Here is a 17,895-nt window from a genome sequence, read left to right on the forward strand (position 1 = left end):
TGGTGCCAGTTTTGCCACGATGATATTTTATTACCAGCTGCTTTTATAGCAAACTGACTTACTTGATTAGAGCCATATGGAAACAGTGGCACGTTTCTTTTACTATGTCAAAATGTGTGTCGAGTCCAAACTGTAATGTCGATAGTACATTCTTTGACACTAAATTGCAAGGTATTGAAATAGTAATTTAAAGAGTGATGGAAACTTTGGGATTGAAGTTTGTACCAAAGCCAATAATAACCTCTTGAATTGGAAACTTTTAAGTACAACCATGTTGCTCAAGTGGGTATATTTTATAGTTTGGTTTAACTTTTAGACAGCATGCAGCTCCAAGAAATATGTACCCCCTAGTCTGACCACTTGGGTAAAAACATTCAAATGATCCATGACAGAATAAATGCAATAATAATGCTACTCAAATGTCTGGAATAGCTTTATTATTAATCATTTTATGCTAAAATACACTAAGCATCAGAAAAATCCAATTCCTAGAAGTAGTGCAGAAAAACACTGAAGATCACCCATTGTCAGATTAAGGGAAATCTTTTAAACAATTATTTTTGCCAAACTGACTCTATACACGAGCCTTGACCTTCTCTTCTTTGGCCTCCTTGTCTCGGGAGACAATGGGTAAGCGCCTGGAGTGGCTATAAAGGCCAATACCAGAGTGACAGACTCTTCCACAGGTGCTGCAGAAGAAATTGTTCGTCGGGGCTGTTACACAGTTGGCTCTCTCCTTGCGCTTCTGTCTTTTTTCCTGCCAACTGCGAAGTCTCTTCAACTCGCCACACTTTAGCCCCGTCTTTATAGCTGCCCGCCAGCTCTGGCGATCGCTGGCAACTGACTCCCACGACTTGTGATCAATGTCACAGGACTTCATGTCGTGTTTGCAGATGTCTTTAAAGCGGAGACATGGATGGCTGGTGAATCTGATACCAGTGGCGAGCTCGCTGTACAATGTGTCTTTGGGGATCCTGCCATCTTCCATGCGGCTCACATGGCCAAGCCATCTCAAGCGCCGTTGACTCAGTAGTGTGTATAAGCTGGGGATGTTGGCCGCCTCGAGGACTTCTACGTTGGAGATACTGTCCTGCCACCTGATGCCAAGGATTCTCCGAAGGTAGCGAAGATGGAATGAATTGAGACGTCTCTTGGCTGACATATGTTGTCCAGGCCTCGCTGCCATAGCGCAAGGTACTGAGGACACAGGCTTGATACACTTGGACTTTGACCTTTGTGTTCCGTGTCAGTGTGCCATTTTCCCACACTCTTGGCCAGTCTGGACATAGCAGTGGAAGCCTTTCCCATGCGCTTGTTGATTTTTGCATCTAGGGACAGGTTACTAGTGATAGTTGAGCCTAGGTAGGTGAACTCTTGAACCACTTCCAGAGCGTGGTCGCCGATATTGATGGGTGGAGCATTTCTGACATCCTGTCCCATGATCGTTTTCTTGAGGCTGATGGTTAGGCCAAATTTGTTGCAACCAGCTGCAAACCTGTCGATGAGTCTCTGCAGTCATTCTTCAGTGTGAGATGTTAAGGCAGCATCGTCAGCAAAGAGGAGTTCCCTGATGAGGACTTTCTCTACTTTGGACTTCGCTGTTAGATGGGCAAGGTTGAACAACCTGCCGCCTGATCTTGTGTGGAGGAAAATTCCTTCTTCAGAGGACTTGAACGCATGTGAGAGCAGCAGTGAGAAGAAGATCCCAAACAGTGTGGGTGCATGAACACAGCCCTGTTTCATGCCACTTAGAATAGGAAAGGGGTCTGATGAGGCACCGCTATGCTGAATTGTGCCTTTCATATTGTTGTGGAATGAGGTGATACCTAGTAGCTTTGGTGGACATCCGATCTTTTCTAGTAGTCTGAAGAGACCACGTCTGCTGACTAGGTCAAAGGCTTTGGTGAGATCAATGAAAGCCATGCTCACCATAACTCGCTGTCTTTGCCCTTGTGCCAGCAAACACCAGTCCATTTCTGCTAACTACATACTGATTGCATCACTGTTCTTGCCGGTGTCTGAGGTTCCACTTAACAATTTCAACTTGCCTAAAATTCTGCTTCTCGCTTGGCTGGCTCCATGACTTCTTTTCTCAACAAACTGCATTGGCTCAGTGTTCTCAAACCGTTAAATTCTAAATCCTTGTCCTAGTTTACGCATAACCACAATCTTGTTACTACAACCATATTCACTGATGCATCCCAAATTATGCACTTTGTTACTCCCAACTCTGGCCCTTGTACATTACACTCGTTCCTTGACTCCGCCACTATTGGTAGCTCAGCCTTCAGCTGTTTAGGCTCTATTCTCTACAGTTCTCTTTGTAAACCCCTTTCTTTGACTCTTCTCACTTTGACTACTACTTGGATTCAGATTCTCCTCTGAAATTCCTTGACAACTTTTTAGAAAGAAAAAGAACAATGAACTCTGTTCTATAGCACCTTTCACATCCTGTGGAAATATAATAAATCACTGTAATTATGTAGCAGGCAGTCTATACACTGACCACCTCCAGGCGCGTATCCATTGTCTCTCGAGATAAGGAGGCCCAAAAGAAAGTCTATACACAGTAAGACATGACAAGTGAATGAATGACTAGATAATGTGTTCAACCGTGTTCAAGTGAGGAATATTGGAGAGGGCTCAAGGAGAACTCCCTGCCTTTTTTACAGAATGCTATTACAGCTTTGTCCACCTAAAGAGGCAGGCAGAGCTTTGCTTTTAACATTCCATTTAAGAGATTGCATATCTGCCCATGCTGCACTCTCCTAACGTTGCACTGAATTGTCAGCCTCGATTGTGCTCAGGTCTGTGGAGGAGTTTGAACCCACAATCTTCTGAACTGAGATGCACATATTGGGCTGAAATTTGAGTGCCCTGCCATTCGCAGCGGTGCACTCTGATATCACCGGTCGTCCTGTGCGGATGCGCCATTGCTGAGCCCCTGCGATATTTCGCGTGGAGGCTCATTTAAATGGAGGGGGCACCAACTCTAATAAACTTTTATTGCCGATGCGAATCTCCCCCTCCCCAACCTTGTAACATTTGCCCTTCAACCCCTTCCCACCATCCCCACAGCCAGTAAAGTGTTTTCCTGCCGCCCCGCCCTGAAATTTTCACCCCCCCACCTTCCCACCAGTGTCACGGCTCCAAAGGCGGGTGAGTTGCAGCCAGAATGTCGGCGTGGGACAGCCGCCCAGGACAAGGTAAGTTAATTTGTATTTTTGTTCATTTTAATATTGCTTTTATATTGCAATATTGCTTTTCCTCTGCATTTGACTTTCTTGCCCTTCCTTGCTCTCCCCCTCCCCCCGCCCTCTCTTTCACACTACTTGCACCCATGAGCATTATTTTCACTTTTGCTTATTTGTCAGGATGAAAATTGATTTTGGAAGTTGTTGACCAGTTTACCATTGCATCATGTGCAACATTGGACACCATGGTTACCAATATTTGCACTTTGGCATTTGGTTAAGCAGGTTTCGAGGGTAATTTTCATTTTCAATTAACCCAAGAATCTTAGCGTCTCTGACACCCTCCATTGCTTGAATTGCTTTCGTAAATAAGATGTCCAAAACAAAACTGTATCCTAACCTGTCCAAGCAAGAATTTCCTGAGGCTTAGCATTATTACTTTTTATGCTTTATCCCCCATTTAACAAACGTGCATTTAAAAATTAAAAAAAAAATTCTTGCTGTCTATTTATCACTGTTCCGTTGTTAAACATGCAAAAACATAGAACCTCAAACGGACCAACAATACAGGCAACTTACCGATTGTCTTAACAGCCCGTGCTGTATTAAACACAGGCACATGATTGGTTGGGGAGGGGATTGCTCTGAATTTATATTAATTTACTGGATGTGGGTGTCACTGGCAAGGCCAGCATTTGTTGCTCATTCCTAACTGCCTTCATGAAGGTGCCTTGACAGTCGAGTGGCTTGCTAGGGCAGTTAAGAGCCAACCATATTGCCTTCTGTCAGGTGCACCATTTATTGGTCTTAGTGGATGGTTTGAAAGGGATGGGCTAGGATGTAGGAGGAGTTATCCATTCACCCTCTGTTGTTAAATTTAGATTGTGGGGAGACCAGAAAAGTGAATTATTGAGGGAGTCGCAATAGAGTTGTGCATCAAACTGTTTTTTCAGATTGGTAGATTTCTTTTGTTGCTGGTTTCTTTGAAAACTTTTAAATTGCTTTCTGCAATGAGATTTTAATTCAAGTGCAGCAAATAGAATTTAAAGAAGCCAAATAAAACCCAAGACATAATGATTATCTGACGGATCTTTCCCACAGCTGTAGTTTTTTTTCCCTTCGAACATGGGTTAATTTTTGCACGCTAAGCTTCAAGATGGAGATTGTTGTAGTTTTGCATTGTTGCATTCAGATCTGCTACTTTCATCTTTCTTTTACAGATCATTGAAATTGTTTGACTTTTACATAAAGCACATTGCACAGCTTTCAGTTTTCTGAATAGTTTGAAAATCTTCAAATCATTACTTTTGTGAATAACTTTTAGTTTTGCAAAGTTAGCATTTTTTTTGCCATTTCAAATTTCTTATTCATCTTCCCTGTAAACGATGCTTTGAGCTGCTTTCAACAGAGCATGGTATAGGAGGGGGAAAGAGGGAAGGACAGATTGAATTATTGTTTAGGAGGTGATCTTCCTGCTGTTTAAAAGGTTTGTGGTTTTTCTTGTGCATGAAAGAAGTGTTATTTTTTCCAGTGTTACTTGTGGGAAAATTTGATGACCAAACTTTCCAGTACAGATTTGTTGAGGGCAAATCATGTTTAACTTGCTTGAGATTTTTGATGAGGTAACAGAGGGTTCATGAGGGTAACGCAGTTGATGTGTACATGATTTCCAAAAGGAAAAGTTAAAACCCATGAAATAAAAAGGACAGTAGCAGCATGGATACGAAATTGGTTGAGTGACAGGAAATGGAAGTGGTGAATGGTTGGTTGTATACCTCCTTTCAGCCTGAAAAACATTGGGGTTCCTCGGGTCGGTGTTGGGGCCTCCTGCTTTTCTTGATATATATTAATGACCTAGACTTGGGTGGACAGGGCACCATGTCAAAACTTTCGGATGACCCAAAACTTGGAAGTACAGTGCACTGTAAGGAGGATAGTGATAGACTTCTAGAGGACATGGACGGGCTGGTGGAATATGTAGACAAGTGACAAACAAAATTTAATGCAGGGAAGTGCAAAGTGCTTCATTTTGGTAGGAAGGATGAGGAGAGGCAATATAAATTAAAGGGTACAATTCTAAAAGGGGTGTAGGAGCAGAAGGGCCTGGGGGGTATATGTGCACAAATCATTTTGTGCACAAATCATTTCAGAAAGCAGTTAATAAAACATATGGGATCCTGGACTTTATAAGTAGGGGCATAGAGCACAAAAACAAGGAAGTTATGATAAATCAGTATAAAACACTGGTTCGGCCTCATCTGGAGTAATGTATCCAGTTCTGGGCACCACACTTTTTTGAATGATTAGGGAGGATGCAGAAAAGATTCACGACAATGGTTCCAGGGATGAGGAACTTCAGTTACGTGGATAGATTGGAAAAGCTGGGGCTGTTCTTGCAGAAGAGATTTTAAGAGTAGATTTGATAGAGGTGCTCAAAATCATGAGGGATCTGGACAGAGTAGATAGGAAGAAACTGATTCCATTGGCAGAATGGTCAAGAACCAGAGGACAGTGATTTAAGGTGATTGGCAAAAGAAGCAATGGCGACATAAAATGTTTTTACACAGCGAGTGATTCAGGATCTGGTATGCATTGCTTGAGTGTGGTGCGAGCAGATTCAATCGTGGCTTTTAAAATAGAACTAGATAGTTATCTGAAGAGAGAAAAATTTACAGGGAAAAGGTGGGGGAATGGGACTAGGTGAGTTGATCTTGCAGAGAGCCGGCACAACCAAGACTGACCGAAATGCGGCTTTTTGTGCTGTAAACATTCTAGAATTCTGTAACTTGCTGCTTTGAACTTGCTATGTTCATGGCTACATATTCTTTAGAAGTTGGCTGGTTAACTTGTCAGATGTTATCTAGGTTTCTCCTGTGTTCTGTAAGAAGTATGCAAGCAATGACTAGTGAGATTTTCATTTACTATTGCAGTGGATTCCATTCTTGCAACATCAGCTGCACTCTTGTGCAATGAACAAACAACTTTGGATGTAATAATTGTGATGCAAACCTGCTGACTAATGAGGCATTAGCCCTTTCATATTTTTGCCATTGGTGAGATTGTGGATGAAAGGGGAGAATGGAGTGACGGTCACAAGGGTTTTTTTAAGTTACAAAAATCTTTTCTATCAGTTACTCTGACAACTGCTGTTACAATTGATATCATGCAGTAATGGAATACTTGTGCGGGAAATACAAAGAGTGGCTCCCCATAAGGGAAAAAGTGAATATTGAAGACTGGTGATTCATTACATAAAATGGAATATTGGAACAAATTTGTAACAAAAATTGAGTACACACTGGTTGGATAATAAACAAAAGCCAGGACCGATATGAATGTGTAGGAAAACTATAAAAGATTAGAAAGGCTAACTAAGGTGGAGCATTTGGGTGGGAAGGGGCCATGACGCACAACAGAAAGGGAATTTCAACAAAATGTGTTTCTCGTAGGAAAGGGAATGATACAGCTGTTGAAATAATGCATAAGGGAAGCTTCTAGTAGAGTGAGGGACAGGTAGAAGTACGCAAGCTCAGCTTTCAAAGGAGGTGGATCACTTAGAAGCCATTATGTTGGATAAATTAATATTCACTAAGAATTCTTTGAGAATACAATGGAGTAAATTGATGTAGTAGTGGATCTTGAGGTATTTTAAAATGCTGGCTAGGAGCTTTGTTAAAATTAAGGCACGTTATCGAAGGGTGGAAAAGAAGCAAGGCCCTCTTACTTTCCCATTCTAGATTCATTTTCTCGCTCCCCTTTTGTCCCAATTCTCATTTGTTTTCTAGTTTTCTCTTCCACCCCCCCCCCCAACCATTTTAGCTCTTTGCCTCACCCTTTCTTTTGCTTCTCTCCCTGCCTCCCAATTGTCCATGTATAGAAGAATTAGTTGAATGAGCCCATTCACCTGTCTGATTTGTACCTGTCCTTGTAAATATGGCCCAAGTATTTCACAAGAACATTAGAGACAGTGTGGCTTCTGATCACTCAGGTTCAACTGTAAGCAGCTGTTTCGGATACACATTGACAGAAGTCTGTGAATAGGTTGGTGTGGGTCCTGTGCACTGCAGTTGGATGTGTGGTTTGAGATGATGCATACATGACTGATCCACAATATATGCAAACAGTCGGCCTTTTAGTGTCTGCTTGTCTACATTTGCAGACTGAAATTAGAACTACTGCCAGATCCTACTTTCTGTTGCTCCAAGAAATTCACCACTGCTGCAAGCTGTGTGGAAATTCTTGATAGCTTTGTGAGATCAAGAGTTCCTGTCCCATCTGCTTTGCTGTTCGAACAATAGTTGCTGCTGGGCATGGAAGGAAAGGCAAGAAAAATGCCAGCTTTTAATGGGGTGGAGGGTATGGAAGACATGGCTAGCTGTAAGGGTGGAAAGGCCAAAGAGTACCAGTTTGAAGAAGTATCTGTTTATGAAATGGCTGAGAGCGAGAAGATTGCCATGTTGAACTGTGAGCAGTGACACGGGAAGGAGAAGAATTCTATTTTTACTTGAGATGGAGAGAAAAGTGCCAGTGGAACCAAAGGAAAAGTGTGCTTTTGTGTACTGGGAGAAGTAGAGAAAAGTTCCAATGAGAACAGGCAGGGGGAAGGGGTAGAAAGGGAGTGCATTGATGCATTCTAGAGGAAAAGGGTGAAAAGTGCCTTGTAACTGTTAACTGTACAGATGATTTAAAGAGACCGATTTAGCAAGTGTACCAAAACATAACACAGTTGCCTGTAATTTGTTTTTGGGATGTGGGTAATGCTGGCAAGGCAGTATTGCTTGCCCATTCTTGGTTGTCTTGTGGGCATTGAGTCAACCACATAATGGGGAGCTGGAGTACATGTAGGCCTCCCTGCACTAGTGTATGACCATGTGGCAGCTTTCGTAGTCACTTTCTGGAGTCAACCACAAAGTACCCATAGAAAAATTATGGCACAGAAGGAGGCCATTCATCCCGTCGTGTCCGCGCCGGCCGATTAAAACTAGCCGCCCAATGTAATCCCACTTTCCAGCACCTGGTCCATAGCCTTGCCAGCTACAGCACTTCAGGTGCATGTCCAGGTACCTTTTAAAAGAATTGAGGGTTTCTGCCTCCACTGATCCAGACAGTGAATTCCAGACACCCACCACCGTCTGGGTGAAAAAGGTTTTCCTCATGATCCTTCTAATCCTTCTACCAGTCACCTTAAATCTGTGCCCCTGGTAATTGACCTCTCCGCTAGGGGAAACAGGTCCTTCCTGTTTACTCTATCTAGGCTGCTCAATTTTGTACACCTGTATTAAGTCACCCCTCAGCATCCTCTGTGCTAAGGAAAACAACCCTAATCTATCCAATCTTTTCTCACAGTTGCAACTTTTGAGCCTTGGCAGCATTCTTGTAAATCTCCTCTGTACTCTCTGCAGCGCAATTATGTCCTTTCTGTAATGTGGTGACCAGAACTGTACACAATCAACTGTGGCCTAACCAGTGTTTTAAACAGTTGCAGCATTACATCCTTGCTTTTGAATTCTATACCTCAGCCAATAAAGAAAAGCATTCCATATGTCGTCTTCACTCTAACCACCTGTCCTGCCACCTTCAGAGACCTGTGGACATGCACTCCAAGGTCTCTCACATCTACCCCTCTCAATATCCTCCCGTTTATTGTGTATTCCCTCACTTATTTGCCCTTCCCAAATGCATTACCTCACACTTCTCTGGATTGAATTCCATTTGCCACTTTTCTGCCCACTTAACCAAACCATTTATATCATTTTGGAGTCGACAGCTATCCTCTTCACTATCAACTACACAGCCAATTTTATGTGTCGTCAGCAAATTTCCCAATCATGCCTCCCACATTCAAGTCCAAATCATGAATATATACCACAAACAGCAAGGGATCCAACACTGAGCCCTGTGGAATGCCACTGGAAACGTTCACAAAAACGTCTGTTGACTAGTACCCTGTGTTTCATGCCCCTGAGCCAATTCTGGATCCAACCTGCCACATTCCCCTGTATCCCATGGGCTTTCATTTTACTGACCAGTCTGCCATGCGTGACCTTGTCGAATGCCTTACTAAAATCGATGTAGACCACATCCTCTGCACTTCCCTCATCAATCCTTCTTGTTACTTCCTCAAAAACTCAATTAAGTTAGTAAGACATGACCTTCCCTTAACAAATCCATGCTGACTATCCCTGATTAACTTATGACTTTCTAAGTGGCAGTTTATTCTGTCCCTCAGAATAGATTGTAACAATTTACCCGCCAGTGAGGTCAGACTGACCAGCCTATAATTATTTGGCCTATCCCTCGCACCCTTTTTAAACAATGGTACAATGTTTGCAGATCTCCAATCGTCTGGTACCTCTCCTGTATCTAGTGAGGGTTTGAAGATGCATCTGCTATTTCCTCCCTGGCTTCCTTTAATAACCTGGGATGCAATCCATCCAGCTCTGCTGATTTATCCACTTTCAAGGATGTCAGTCCCTCTAGTATTTTCTCTCATTATGCTTATTGTATCTAATATTTCACACTCCTCTTTAACTACAATGTCTACATCAACCCTCTCCTTTGTGAAGACAGAGACAACCTTGTTAAAAGCCCTGCCCACATCTTCTGCATACAAAGAACAGTACAGCACAGGAACAGGCCATTCGGCCCTCCAAGCCTGCGCCGATCTTGATGCCTGCCTAAGCTAAATCCTTCTGCACTTCCGGGGCCCATATCCCTCTATTCCCATCCTATTCATGTATTTGTCAAGATGTCTCTTAAACGTCGCTATCTGCTTCCACCACCTCCCCTAGCAGCAAGTTCCAGGCACTCACCACCCTCTGTGTAAAGAACTTGCCTCGCACATCCCCTCTAAACTTTGCCCCTCGCACCTTAAACCTATGTCCCCTAGTAACTGACTCTTCCACCCTGGGAAAAAGCTTCTGACTATCCACTCTGTCCATGCCGCTCATAACTTTGTAAACGTCTATCATGTCGCCCCTCCACCTCTGTCGTACCAGTGAAAACAATCCGAGTTTATCCAACCTCTCCTCATAGCTAATGCCCTCCAGACCAGACAACATCCTGGTTAACCTCTTCTGTACCCTCTCCAAAGCCTCCACGTCCTTCTGGTAGTGTGGTGACCAGAATTGCACGCAATATTCTAAGTGTGGCCTAACTAAGGTTCTGTACAGCTGCAACATGACTTGCCAATTTTTATACTCTATGCCCCGACCGATGAAGGCAAGCATGCCATATCCGCGCAGAAGGTCCCCCATACTAATTGGTAGGATGTGAGCTCTGGATTGCTTGTCGTGTACTATAACCCAATAGAATACTGTCATCCAATCTTCTGTTACACAAGTGGTGAAATGCTGGATCTATCTGCAACCTAATTAACAAGGCAGAGTAACTGTGTATATCTCTGCTATTTTTGAGATATTTGCTTTTTTGAGGTTTATTAGGTGTCCGCTTTTTAGTTTTCTTGGTTAGCATGTATGCACGTGTGGGGTTTGCACCTTAATGAACAATGCACCTATTTGTAATTCTCAGTCGTCTTTGCTTGCAGGAAAAATCAAATTCGTTTTCTGCCCAGTTTGATTTGAAATGATAGATTCACAAAATAGTAAACTGAAATTTAGTAGGAACACAATAGTGTGAAATCTGCTCGAGGAATGGCTTTTTATCTTTAGCATAGAAATAATTCACAATGAGAAGAAAAAGAGCGGGAGTAGACCATTCAACCCCCTTGAGCCTGTTCTGCCACTGTTCAGTTAGATCATTGCCAACCTCTACCTCAATTCCATTTACTGTCCTTTTGTTCCATATCATTTGATACTCTTGCCCACCAAAACTCTAACAACTTCCAGCAAACCTAGCTTGATTTGAATTCTTTGAGATAACATAGGTTGATCAAGGTATTGCAGTTGATATATGCATGGATTTTCGGAAGGCGTTCAAAGTGCTGCACAGGAGGCTTATTAAGAAGATGCAAGCCCGTGGAAATTAAGGGGAAGGTGGCGTTATGGACCTGAAATTGACTAAGTGATCAGCAAAGGGTGGTGGATGAATGTTTGTTTTTTTTTTAGGCTGGTATGTGGTTTGCAGCAATTTTCACCTGTTCAATTTTTATGTGGTGTAGGGAACAGCATTATAAAGTTTGCAGATGATCGACTTGGAGAGGTAGTAGATAAGTAATGAGGATAGTTCTAGGCTTCAGGATGGTGAAATGGTCAGAAGCATGGCAGATAGACTTGTGTTAATTGATGCGTTATGGAAGGACTCATAGACAGTAAAATGTAAATACATGGTTCTGAAAAGTGTAGATGAGCAGAGACCTTGGTGTCTACATACACACATCCATAAAGATGGCAGGATACGTTGATAAAGTGGTGAAAAAGCTTGAGTTACTAGTTTATAAATAGAGGAATAGAATATAAAATCAAAGAAATAATGCTAAACTTTTATAAATTACTTATTAACCCTCAGCTGGAGTATTGTGGAGAATTCCAGATCTCGAAATGTGCCTGAGAGTACAGAGGAGGTTTACTGGGAATGAGGAACTTCAGTTATAAGGATTGTTCTCCTTGGAGTAGAGAAAGTTAAGAGTGACCTAATATAGATTTTCAAGATGAAGTAGATAGTGGAAGACCTATCTTTATCAAAACCTATTCCCTCTGGTGAGTTGGTCATTAACTAGAGATTGGCAAAAAGTCTACAGGGGATGTGAGTTTCTTTTTCAACGGAGTTGTTGGAATCTGGATTGCTTTACCTGAAAAGGTGGAAGCTGAAAATTTTAAAAGGGACACGTCTATCTTGGAGGAATGTTGAAACTTTTTCAGATGAGAAGAATAAACTATGCATCTAAAAAGAGCTATGAAATGAAAATATGTTGTGGAAAAATGATCCTCAAACTGTTTTTGCTGTTTTAAACACTGAAGTAAACTTTAAGAGATCAATAATTTCTGTGTTGAGTAAAGAGCAGTGTAAAGTGAGCAGATGCAACACAACTGGAAATCTTAAATGTGCAGGATAAATGGCAATGTTTATCATTTGAAAAAGCTAATTCTTTGCTCAGTAATTCAAGCAATGTAGGAACATCAATGAAGAATTTAACAGTGCTGGTGAAACCCTGATGGTGAGTCATTCTGCCACTTTTACTTCAATATAAAATGGTCTTGGATGTGCATCAATACAAAAGTGGGTGTATACAGTAACTTGAGAAATCCTTCCCAGTGTGGCTGCCAAGCACATGTAAAGGCAGGAGGCTGTGATGTCCATTTGGTGCAGTAAAACTGCAGCCTAAAGCTGCATTTTACGACTGATAATATAGTTTAGAAATGTATAAAACTTTGTATGGAATTGTTTAATGCTGTAAATAAAGCAGTTTGTCTGTGCTCTCCTCACATAAAAAGGTATTGTCTAGGGAATAGAGATCTGCATGTCTGCAAGGATGGTCTGTTAAGCATGTATTGCAATCTACGCAATGATTTGAGGCCATGGGCTACAGTATAACTGCAAATAAGTGACCAGGGAAGGCATTTGAAGCAGACCACATAAATGGACTCAAGACAATTGAGATATGTTTGTAGAGATGGAAGGAATTGTGGGATACAGTGAGAAGATGGTAGGAAAGGGACAGACTTGTTAATCCTAATGGATTTTTCTTTTAAATTTCTCATTTCACATGTACTGTTGAGAGGGGCATTTTCTTTTAGAAGAATTATTGTTCCTTTTGAAATATTTCTTAAGTAAATGCTAATTGAGTATGAATGTGCCATTCTTTTTTTGGAAATGTATATTAAGAAAAAATGAACTTGCATTTATATAGCACCTTTTCATGACTGCAGGACACTCCAAACATTTTACAACCAATGAAGTATTTTTTTGAAGTGTCATTGTTGTAATGTAGGAAACCTGGCAGTCAGTTTGTGCACAGCAGATCCCATAAATCGCAGTGTGCTAATCGCATCTTTTTTTATTGATGGTGCGATGGTGATCACATCTGTTCTCCGTGATGGTGTTTGCGGGACAAACATTGGCCAGGCCATTAGGGAGAACTCCCCAGCTCTGTGAATACCATGGGATCTTTTATGTTTATTTGAGCAGCCAGATGTGGCTGTGGTTCAACATCAGAGTCATAGTTATACAGCACAGAAGCAGGCCCTTTGGCCCATCGTGTCTGTGCCAGCCATCAAGCACTTAACTATTCTAATCCCATTTTCTTGCACTTGGCCCATAGCCTTGTATGCTGTGGCATTTCAAGTGCTCATCTAACTACTACTTAGAGGCAGGAACCCTCAACATTTATCACCTCTGCAGGCAGTGCGTTCCAGATTCCAGCCACCCTCTGAGTGAAAATTTTTCCTCAAATCCCCTCTAAACCTCCTGCCCCTTACCTTAAATCTATGCCCCTTGGTCATTGACCCCTCGGCTAAGGGAAAAAGTTTCTTCTTATCTAACCTATCAATGCCCTTCATAATTTTGTATACCTCAATCATGTCCCCCATCAACGTTCTTTGCTCTAAGGAAAACAACCCCAGCCTTCTCGGTCTCTCTTCATAGCTGAAATACTCCAGCCCAGGCAACATCCTGGTGAATCTCCTGTGCACCCTCTCCAGTCCTTCCTATAGTGTGGTGCCCAGAACTGTATACAGTACTCCAGCTGTGGCCTAACTAGCATTTTATACAGCTCCATCATAACCTCCCTGCTCTTGTATTCTGTGCCTCGGCTAATAAAGGCAAGTATCCCATATGCCTTCCTAACCACCTTATCTATTTGTCCATAGATCACTGAAGGCAGCAGCACAAGTACACCAAGGTCCTTCTGACCCTCTGTACTTCCTAGGGTCCTACCATCCATTGTTTATTCCCTTGCCTTGTTAGTCCTCCCAAAATGCGTCACCTCACACTTCTCAGGATTAAATTCCATTTGCCACTGCTGTGCCCATCTTAGCAGCCCATCTATAAAGTCCTGTCCTCTAATGCTTTCCTCATCACTATTTACGACCCCACCAATTTTTGTGTCATCTGCGAACTTAATTTGAAAGACAGCACTATTGACTGAGGGAGTACTCCTTCAGTATGGCTTAGCTTAGATTAAGAGCTGAATTTTATGCAGCCAGCAGGGGTGCTGGGCTAGAAAGGTGAAGGGAACCCTCTTTTAGGCAGTTTGGGAACCTGTGGCTGCATTTAACAGTGCTCAGTAGGGGGTGGGGGGGGAGGTGGGAGGTGTTGGCTTGGGGTTGCCTTTGCCACAAATTGTCCAAGCAGGAGAGGCCCTGCCCCCTCAAGCCCACAGGGAGGCCTCCTGGTGTTACTGGGTGGCCTCGCCAAGTGGCAGAGGACACCCCTGCTGCTGGTAAAACGCCAGTGATGGCAGGATGAGGCTCTGAAGTGGCCATCCACTGAAGTGCTTCAGTTGGTCTTTGGGTGGGAAGGCTGTCCTCGGCCCTGACTAAATTTGAATGGCGTCAGGAAGGCAACGGGCACTCCACCTGCTGTCTTCCCTCGCAACGTAATGGCCCACGCTGCTCTCCTTCCCCACCCCCCTGCCCACCTTACCCTAGGGGACTGATAAAATTCAGCCTGATGTGTTAAAGTCCCTGGAGTAAGGCTTGAATTAGAGAATTGGAGACAAAAGTATGACCACTGAGCTACAGCTAACGTAAAAGTCAGGAAGAGGTGGAATAAGGGAGCTTTCCTGGTCACATGATCGACATACCCCAACAAATGGCTCCAAAAGCACATTTAATGACTTAATTCCTATTGCAATTCGTTGGATCTTGCTGTGTGAAAACTGACTGTCATATTTGCCTACAGAACAGTGATGGCACTTCAAAAGCAGTTCCAATTCTGACTTTTAGCTCGGGTATCATCTGGGTTGCACTGTTGCATATTTTACAGTGCAATTGATGTCTTTCCTTCAATATGACCAGAGCTACAGATATTCATTTAGGATATTGACAATTTCAGCCATGAGATATTTTTGATGAGGTCAACCAGAATGATTACATACTGGTACTTGGTTCATTAGCATACTAAGATTTTAAAGGTACGCTACTCTTGAAGGCAATCTCTCAAAAAAGGGAGGAAGTTTTTTTTTTTTGCTACAGCTGTGCAATGCCCTGCTTAGATGGCATCTGGAGGAGTGTTCAGTTCCTTTGAAAGGATATATTGGTCATGGAAAGTGCACCAGGGCTCCAAATGTTAGTTCGTGAGACAAGATTGCAAAAACTTGGCTTGTCTTCCGAGGGATATGGAAGGTTAAGGGGTGATTGGATTGAGGCCTTTAGGATTTTGAAAGGAATTGTTAGGGTAGATAGAGGAATTTTTTTGCTGGAGTGGGGGTGTCTAGGACATGGGCACATAATGTTGGAACCAGGCCTTTCAGGAGAGTTGTTGGGAAACACTTCCTCACGCAAAGGGTGGTAGAAGTGTGGAACACACTCTCACAAAAGGCAGTAGAACCTAGCTCATTTAATAATTTTAAAATCCCACCATGGCAACTGCTCGAATTAAATTAATTTAATAAAAATCTGGAATTGAAAGCTCATCTCAGTTTCATGGCACCTTTACTATCATTAATTGTTGTAAAAACCCATCTGGTTCAATGATATCCTCTAGGGAAGGAAATCTGCTGTTTGTACCTGGTCTGGCTTACATGCAACTCCAGACCCACAGCCATGTGTTTGACTCTTCAATGCCCTCTGAAATGGCAAGCTGCTCAATTGTCAAAGGCAATTAGGGATGAGCAACAAATTATGGCCTTGCCTCACTCTCATCCCATGAAAGAATAAAACAAAATGAGATTGGTAGATTTTTGCTAAACAGGGAGATGAAAGGATATGGAGCTAAAGCAGTGGATTTGATAAAGATACAGATCAGCCATGATCTCCTTTAATGGCCTACTCCTCCTATATGACCAGTTTACGTAGAGCAGAGTGAATGTTTGAAATGAACTGCTCAGGGAGACAAATGACATTGGTAGTTGAAGGTACTGAGTATTACACCAATGAATTACTTTCGAAGTGTAATAACTGTCATGTAGATAAACGAGGCAGTCCATGTTTGTACAGCATGAACAGACAATCTGCAACTGAGGTGTGTGACCATTTAATCTGTTTTGGTTGAATGCTGGCTAGGAGACTGGGAGAATTCACTGCTCCCCTTTCAGTAGTCACCTGGGATTTTTGTTCACCTAAAGTGGTGAGGGTGGAGGGCAGGAGGCTGGTCTTCGGGCTGTGTTTATCATCTGGAAGATAGCTCCTCAATCAATGCAGTTTGTTCTCAGGATTGCATGTACATGGCAGCCGAGATTATATACTGAGGTTAGGGTGTGGGAATACCAATCTTTTTTGATTTGACATTCTAGCAAACTGTTGCATCATTTTGAGAAGGAGTTGGATGGGATTCATTAAGGGGAAAATCAATTTGAAAAACTGTGCGCATTTGGTTTTTGAACTCTGATGCAGTCTGTGTATAGTGATGGTCATTCATTTTGTGTACAGTTCAGAATGCAATAGGAGGATTTGACATTTTTTTTCAATTGCGTATCAAATGCTTTGAAAAAGCTTGAGCTAGCTACCCAGCCTATTTTGAAGGGGAAGGGGAGGGGGAGGGGGAGTGTCAAGCAAAAAGCTTTCACCCCATAAATGTCATCCTCATTTGCCACCTGCAGGCCCCCAGGGTTTTTTGTACACCTATAGTTCTGTAACTAAATGCTTTTAGCCTCCGCCCTGATCAGCCACATGAAGTGAGTGCACAAAGTGTAAGAAGGTTAAATAAATGCATGTTCTAACCTCTGGATAAATTCCAAAGTACTTAACTTTCATAGATCACAAGATAACTGGTTGTATTCATGGTGCATGTAAATATCATTTTATTCATTGCGTCAGTGAAAGAAATTTGCCATTTTGCGGCAAGTCAATTTACTGCTGTTTTAGAACTAGCAGTAATACAAATAGCAGGACCTACAGCAACTGAGGGAATTGTTCACTTTTTGTATTCTGACTACTTTTTATCACTTCATTTGGGCCATGGGTGGTTCAGGGTTTTTTCAATATTGTTTAAAAATTGGAAATAGTAGCTTTGAATGTAATTGGAGATGAATGCAAAGAAATGACAGTGGGGTGGGAGGAATGCTTTGGTGATTTACTACAGTCTTTTACATTTATTTCTTTTTTTTTTACAATGTGTTGAGGCTGTGCAATGCACCCCCAGATAATGACTTTGCAAATATGAAGTAAGGCTTGGGTGAAATCGTGACTGTTTTCATTACAACCAAGGAGATTAAGGGGTGATTTAACAGATGTTTAAAGTTTATGAAGGGATGGGACAGCAGATAGAAACAAGACTGTTTCCAGCAATTGCAGGGCCTGGAACAAAAGGACATCAATATAAGATTGTTTTGGACAGGTGAGAGATAATCAGGATGGCTCCCCACGTCACCGCTCTACTGACTGAAGACAACGTGTTTTTGTTTTATTCCCTGAGAGCTTTAATGGTCATAAACAGGCACATTATATTCATAAGTTTTCAGAAGAAAGATAAATGTTTATTATTCAGTACCTGAAATAATATATACAACTACACCCGCTCTCTCGCTCATAGATGCACATACACTCTGAGATAGAGTTTATAAAGTAAACTTGCATTTAGGTCTTTTGAATTTTTAAGAGTTCTCTGTTTCACTTGCTTTTCCCTGGGGTGCAGACATGAAATG

The 17,895-nt window shown here is 42.2% G+C and overlaps 1 protein-coding gene across 3 annotated transcripts in view; it reads left to right on the forward strand.

The window, feature by feature from the left end:
* The window catches only part of me1 (malic enzyme 1, NADP(+)-dependent, cytosolic), a 521,038-nt gene that overhangs the window by 81,673 nt on the left and 421,470 nt on the right, over positions 1-17,895 (forward strand). Inside the window, exon 1 of one of the 3 annotated variants that reach the window (XM_068026010.1) lies at positions 11,695-11,851. The exons of 1 other annotated variant lie outside the window; for it this stretch is intronic. Coding sequence is in view for 1 of the 2 variants with exons in the window: in XM_068026009.1 (XP_067882110.1) it covers positions 12,307-12,309 (3 nt within the window). In the remaining variant the exon portion in view is untranslated. Of the gene's footprint in view, positions 1-11,694; positions 11,852-12,091; positions 12,310-17,895 lie in introns of those variants that run through there. One more of the 3 variants, XM_068026009.1, reaches the window with a different exon arrangement.

Source organism: Heterodontus francisci, chromosome 3 (assembly GCF_036365525.1).
Source record: "Heterodontus francisci isolate sHetFra1 chromosome 3, sHetFra1.hap1, whole genome shotgun sequence".
Classification (NCBI taxonomy): Eukaryota; Metazoa; Chordata; class Chondrichthyes; order Heterodontiformes; family Heterodontidae; genus Heterodontus; species Heterodontus francisci.